The following is a 6,526-nucleotide window of genomic DNA, read 5'->3' as shown; positions in this document are numbered from 1 at the left end:
TACCATCTGGCTATCTGCGATCGACTCTTCCAAGCCCGGTCCCCGACCTGCATCTGGAGCCTCCGACGTCCTCACGAGCGAGGATAGTCATCGACCTCGAATCGCGTCTTCTCGAATCTTGACAAATCGACCCCCTCCATCCTCCTCGACGAGAACCACACACCTCCCTGCGTCCGTCCATTCCTTCGACCGGGGCCATTCACACCCCCTCTGCTGCCCTTCTCTCCCCTCGGCGTCGCTCCCCCCGCCTATGACACCCGCTTCTGCGCCACTCCGACCATGAGGGTCTCGTCCGCGTTGCACACGGCGGCGGCGCTGGCCGCGCCCCTGTGGGCTCTATTCTGGGCCATCTCGCCGGCCGCCGCCGCTGCCGACGGGCCCACCTTCCACGTCAGCGCCTTCGGCTACCAGCCCGACAACCTCAACTACTTTGAGGACTCGGACGTCATCCTCTTCCACGACTTTGTCGAGGGCCTCATCTACCGCTCGGCCGATGCCGGCGCGCACTGGGACAAGGTCACGGCCATCCCCGCCATGGCCGCGGCGCGCCTTGTCATGCACCAGTACCACCCCGAGCGCGCGTTTGTCCTGACCGAGGGCATCACCCACTACCGCACCGAGGACCGCGGCAAGACGTGGCAGTCGTTTCTGACCGACGCCGAGAGCAGCATGTTCCAGTACGACGTGCTGACCTTCCACGCCGCCGACCCGGACCGCATCATCTTCAACGGCATGGACTACGACGCCGCCTCGTTCAGCGAGGTCGCCATGTACACCACCGACGGCTTCCGCACCGACGCCAAGTTCTTGCGCGGCAACACCGCCGGCTGCTGGTGGGCCAAGGGCTCCGAGCTCTTTACTACGGGCGCGGCCGACCTCGACGCCAGCCGCATCCTCTGCATCGTGCGCGACACGCTGTCGCCCTTCAAGCAGGATCAGCGCCTGCTCGTGTCGGACAACTACTTCAAGGCCGTCAAGGCCGACGGCGTCGTCCAGGAGTTTGAGCCCAACCTCGACACCAACCGCCCCGTCCAGGGCATTGTCAACATTGCGGCCGTCAAGAAGTACCTGCTGGTGGCCACCACGTCGCTGAACACGGACGAGATGGCCCTCTTTGTCACCGACGACACGCTGCGCTGGCACCGCGCAGTCTTCCCGGCCGACCACCGCATCAACCAGGAGTCGTACACCGTGCTCGAGAGCACCAACTACAGCATCCAGATCGACGTCATGAACACCCGGCCCTCCGACCCCACCGGCGTGCTCTTCACGAGCAACTCCAACGGCACCTTCTTTACCCAGAACCTCGACTACACGAACCGCAACAAGCGCGGCCACGTCGACTTTGAAAAGATCTCGGGCATCCAGGGCATCTTTCTGGTGAACCGCGTCGAGAACGGCGAGGCCGTCAGCAACGACCGCGTCGGCAAGAAGATTGTCAGCGAGATCACCTTTGACGACGGCCGCACCTTTGCGCCGGTCGGCTTGCGCGGCCAGGGCAAGGAGCGCCTGCACCTGCACTCGGTCACGGACCTCAGCAACGTGGGCCGTGTCTTTTCGAGCCCGGCCCCCGGCCTCGTCATGGCCGTCGGCAACACCGGCGACTACCTGGGCCACTACAAGGACGGCAGCCTCTTCATCTCGGACGACGCCGGCGTGACCTGGATCGAGGGCCCCAAGGGCCCGCACAAGTACGAGTTTGGCGACCAGGGCTCGATCCTGCTGGCGGTGCGCGACGCCGCCGACGTCGACGAGGTCACCTACTCGCTGGACCACGGCACGACCTGGACGGCGGCCAAGCTGCCCGACGGCCTGCAGGTGCGCCCGTACATCCTGACGACGACGCAGGACTCGACGAGCCTCAAGTTTGTCTTGGTGGGCGAGGCCAAGGACCGCTGGCACATCATCGCCATTGACTTTGCGGGCCTGCACGAGGCCACGTGCAAGGACAGCGACCTCGAGGACTGGTGGGCGCGCGTCGACGACAAGGGCCAGCCGACCTGCCTGATGGGCCACACGCAAAAGTACCACCGCCGCAAGAAGGACGCGGCCTGCTTCCTCAAGCAGGAGTTCAAGGACCCGGTCGTCGAGACGACCGACTGCGACTGCACGGACCTCGACTTTGAGTGCGACTACAACTTCCGCCGCAGCGAAAGCGGCACCGAGTGCGTGCGGGTGGGTCCGCTGGTCCTGCCCGAGGGCAGCAAGGTGTGCAGCGGCAAGGACGCCAAGCCGGACGACGTGTTTATGGGCTCGTCGGGCTGGCGCCTGATCCCGGGCAACACGTGCAAGCGCACCGGCGGCAAGCAAAAGGACGACCTGGTGGAGCACAAGTGCAGCGAGACGGGCACGGCACCCAACACGCCGGCGTCGGGCGAGATTGCCAACACGCCCTACGACTTTCAGCTGTCCGAGTTCACCGACTTTGAGAAGCACTACCTGGAGCGCGGCGACTCGAGCTCGGACACGGCCGACAACGAGGCCATCATCATGCGGCCGATCCAGCGCGCGCGCGGCGAGGGCGGCCCCATCTATGTGACCAACGACCACGGCAAGACGTGGACGCACCCGGAGGTGCTTGACAAGGTGGACGTGTGGGCCATCCTCCCGCACGAGTACTTTAAGGAAATGGTGTTTTTTGTCACGACCAAGGAGCACGTCGTGTACACGGTGGACTACGGCAAGCAGTATCACGAGTTCCAGGCGCCGTACCCGCCGGACGTGGAGAGCGAGCGGTCGCCGCTGCTGTTCCACCCGGACCACAAGGACTGGCTGATCTGGATCGGCAAGAAGTGCGAGAGCACGGGCGCGTGCTACACGGAGGCGTCCTTTTCGCGGGACCGCGGCGACAACTGGGTGACGCTCCTGCGGTACGTGGAGCGGTGCGAGTTTATCGGCTCGAGCGCGTACAAGAACCGCAAGCCGGAGGAGGTCGTCTGCCTCGTGCACGCGCGCGAGGAGGACGTGCAGGGCGGCGACGCGAACCCGCTGCAGCTGGTGTCGAGCACAGACTGGTTCGAGACCAAGGTGGTGCACGAGGCGAACGTCAAGGGTTTTGCGACCATGGCCGAGTTCATTGTGGTGGCGGCCGAGGACAAGGAAAAGAGCAGCCTGCGGGCGCTGGCGAGCCTGGACGGCGAGACGTACGCGGAGGCGCGGTTCCCCGTCAACTTTGCGGTGCCCACGCAGCACGAGTACACGGTGCTGGACAGCTCGACGCACGCGGTCAACCTGTTTGTGGCGACGGAGACGGGCAAGGACCGGCGCTACGGTACGATTCTCAAGAGCAACTCGAACGGCACGTCGTACGTGATGAGCATTGCGGGCGTCAACTGCGACAACCGCTACTACGTGGACTTTGAGAAGATGCTGGGCCTCGAGGGCGTGGTGGTGGTGAACGTGGTGGCGAACCGCGACGACGCCAAGGCGACGGCCAAGAAGCTGCAGACCAAGATCAGCCACAACGACGGCGCCGAGTGGGCGTTTCTGCCGCCGCCGCAGAAGGACGTCGACAACAACAACTACGGGTGCACGCCGCGCAAGGGCGCGCGCGAGGGCGGCGACGAGAACTGCGCGCTGCACATCCACGGGTACACGGAGCGCGAGGACCACCGCAAGACGTTCTCGTCGTCGGGGGCGGTGGGGCTCATGTTTGGCGTCGGCAACGTGGGCGACCAGCTGGGCCCGATTGGCGAGGCCGACACGTTTATGACGACGGACGCGGGCCTCACGTGGCGCAACGTCAAGAAGGGCGCGTGGACGTGGCAGTTTGGCGACCAGGGCTCGATTGTGGTGCTGGTGCCGCGCCACGCCAAGACGCGGACGGTGTCGTTTACGACGGACGAGGGCGCGACGTTCCGCGACCACCAGTTCAGCGACGAGGAGGTGGAGGTGCTGGACATTACGACGCTGCGGTCGGGCGCGTCGCGCAACTTCTTGCTGTGGTGCCGGTCGCCGGGGCGGGACCACGTGTTTACCATCAACGTGGACTTTTCCGGGCTGACGGACCGGCCGTGCGAGCACGACGACAAGGACGCGGGCCAGTCGGACTACTACCTGTGGTCGCCGTCGCACCCGCTGCTGCCGGAGTCGTCGTGCCTGTTTGGGCACGTGTCGCAGTACCTGCGCAAGAAGACGGACCGCACGTGCTACAACGGGTACAAGATCCGGCACCTGTACAACACGGAGAACTGCACGTGCACGCGGCGCGACTACGAGTGCGACTACAACTTTGAGCTCGACAACCACGGTCAGTGCTCGCTGGTGCCCGGGCTGGCGCCCATGTCCAAGAAGCAGTGGTGCAGCGAGCACCCGGACGCGGTCGAGTACTACCCGCCGACGGGCTTCCGGCGCATCCCGCTGACGACGTGCCAGGGCGGCGACGAGTCGGACAAGACGTCCGATCCGAAGTCGTGCAAGGGCCACGAGGACGAGTTTGAGCGCAAGCACAGCGGGCCGGGCGCGTTTGCGATTGCCGTGATTGTGCTGGTGTCGGTGGGCGCGGCCGCGGCGGTGGCGTGGTACGTGTACCGCAACTGGACGGGCAAGTTTGGCGCGATCCGGCTCGGCGAGGGCGGCTCGTCGCGCTTCACCGTCGACAGCGATGCGCCCTACATCAAGTACCCCATCATGGCGGCCGCCGGCGTCGTGGCCGTCGTCGGCACGCTGCCGCTGCTGGCGACGGCGCTCTGGCGGACGGCCACCGGTGCCCTGGAGCGGCGCGCGGGCGGCAGCGGTGGTGGTGGTGCGCGGGGCGCATGGAGCCGGCTGGGTCTGGGCCTGGGCGGCGGGTCGCGGCGGTTCACGACGCGCGACAGCTTTGCGCGCGGACGGGGCGACTATGCGATTGTGGACGACGACGAGGGCGAGCTGTTGGGCGACGACAGCGACGAGGACGTCTAGGCTGTTTGGGCGGCCGGTCGCGCGAGCGAAAAGCAACGCTCGCTGACGAGTAGATAAAATCGTTTCCATTTGTTTTGCCATGTTTTGGATGGCGAGTTGTACAGTCTTTTTCATGGGTTACTATTTCCTTTTTTTATCTTTTTACTTTTCTGTTTTTTCGTCTTTTTTTGCCTTGAGATATCAGGCAGATGCCTCGCTTTGTCTCCCCTGTAACCTCTCACATATAGCCCGCCAAGCACAAACACAACTTGCAAAAGCACAAACGATCAAAATACCAAATACCAAATACCAAATCCTTTTTGTACAATATAGAAAATAAGTGCTCGAGTCTGACGAGTGTCGTGCTTAGTCATCACCGACAGGTAACTATGCATAAAATGCATGCACAAACAAATGCCATGCTTTGCGTGTGCCGTATGTCTTACTACCTGCATCTGTCTCTCGCTGTCTCGCATCGTGTCTCCCTTGCCTCGTGGGGTGGCATGCTGTTCAGCTGGCTTGTGCAGCCTCTAAGAATGGTTCTCAGGCACGGAAAGGCACAAAGTACGACATCACAGACAAGTGCCGGAACGGAACACGGCGAAGCAAGGGATGAGTGTCAACCTCGGCCAAAAGGCGCCAACAGGTCGACGGCGTTTTGTTTGGTGCGCTGTGTGCTCCGGTCTCCATACTTTTTTGTCCCTCGAGTTGTCTCGGCCGGCCGTTTTCTCTGGAGTATGGTTTGTCGGCACCGTCGCTCTCGTTTCATTCCTTCGGCACGTGCAAACGGGCCAACGGTGGCTCCCTTGTGCGGCGTAATGCATTTTGAACCTTGAGACTTTTTCAACTTTGCAACGGCCTCTTTGTACGTCGTACGACATACGCCATACTTTCAGCTGACTGGTCGCGGCCGATCACACCACGATGCCAGCGAAGAGAGAGTGGGCATTGCGACAGCGGGAAACAAAAGAAAAAGAAAAAGAAAAAAAAAAGAATGGAAATGCGCCAAACAAAGTCAGATGAAAGCGCTCCGAGCTTCTCATCCCTTGCATTGTTTCTAGAGGTGATGTGAGCAGAGTAGCATCGTGCACTTGTTTCGGCGAGACGTTTCGTGCGATGGCGTACACCATCTAGCTTTTTACACATGAAAAGCTCCTCTCCTGGTTCTACGATGTAGGTTCCCGGTTCCTTGTTCCCAGCGCCAACTCGGGCTCCTAGCTCCTTGCTCTTTCCTATACTAGCCGCCACATCTCGCGGGCGCACTAGGATGTTTCCTTGGTAGCCGAGCCCCTCTTTGTTCTTTTCCATGTGTTGGATGTCCGATGCAACCAGCAAACAAGTTGTTTGTTGTCCTCTTTAGTAGAGCTGCACTGGGTGCATCGCTGACCTTTGCCGGTGGCGGTTAACGTCGCCAAAACGAGGCTGACCTGGTTGCTTGGGACGAATCGTCCTTTGGAGACATGTGCTGTGTGTCCATCGGCAAGACAAAACCGACCTGCAGCAGCTCGCTGGCACCATTCCAAAAGCAGTCTGCACATCCAAGACAGTCGAAGAGGGGGCACGGCCGGCCGGTCCTCTTTTTTCATACACACTAATGCAGGCGCTTTTTTCTTTTTTCTTGCAAAGGCAAAAAGGTACATAAAAA

The 6,526-nt window shown here is 61.9% G+C and overlaps 1 protein-coding gene across 1 annotated transcript; it reads left to right on the top strand.

The window, feature by feature from the left end:
- Nucleotides 1-279: 279 nt before the first annotated feature.
- SPSK_02149 (vacuolar protein sorting protein) lies at nucleotides 280-4,902 on the top strand (the record flags this gene model as incomplete). Its single annotated transcript, XM_016729026.1, has 1 exon — nucleotides 280-4,902. The coding sequence occupies one exon, from the start codon at nucleotides 280-282 to the stop codon at nucleotides 4,900-4,902; it is 4,623 nt and encodes a 1,540-aa protein (XP_016589457.1).
- Between the last annotated feature and the right edge of the window lie 1,624 nt (nucleotides 4,903-6,526).

The sequence above is a fragment of the Sporothrix schenckii genome (assembly GCF_000961545.1).
Source record: "Sporothrix schenckii 1099-18 chromosome Unknown Cont43, whole genome shotgun sequence".
Taxonomy (NCBI): domain Eukaryota; kingdom Fungi; phylum Ascomycota; class Sordariomycetes; order Ophiostomatales; family Ophiostomataceae; genus Sporothrix; species Sporothrix schenckii.
This window is presented reverse-complemented; position numbering and strand designations above follow the sequence as displayed.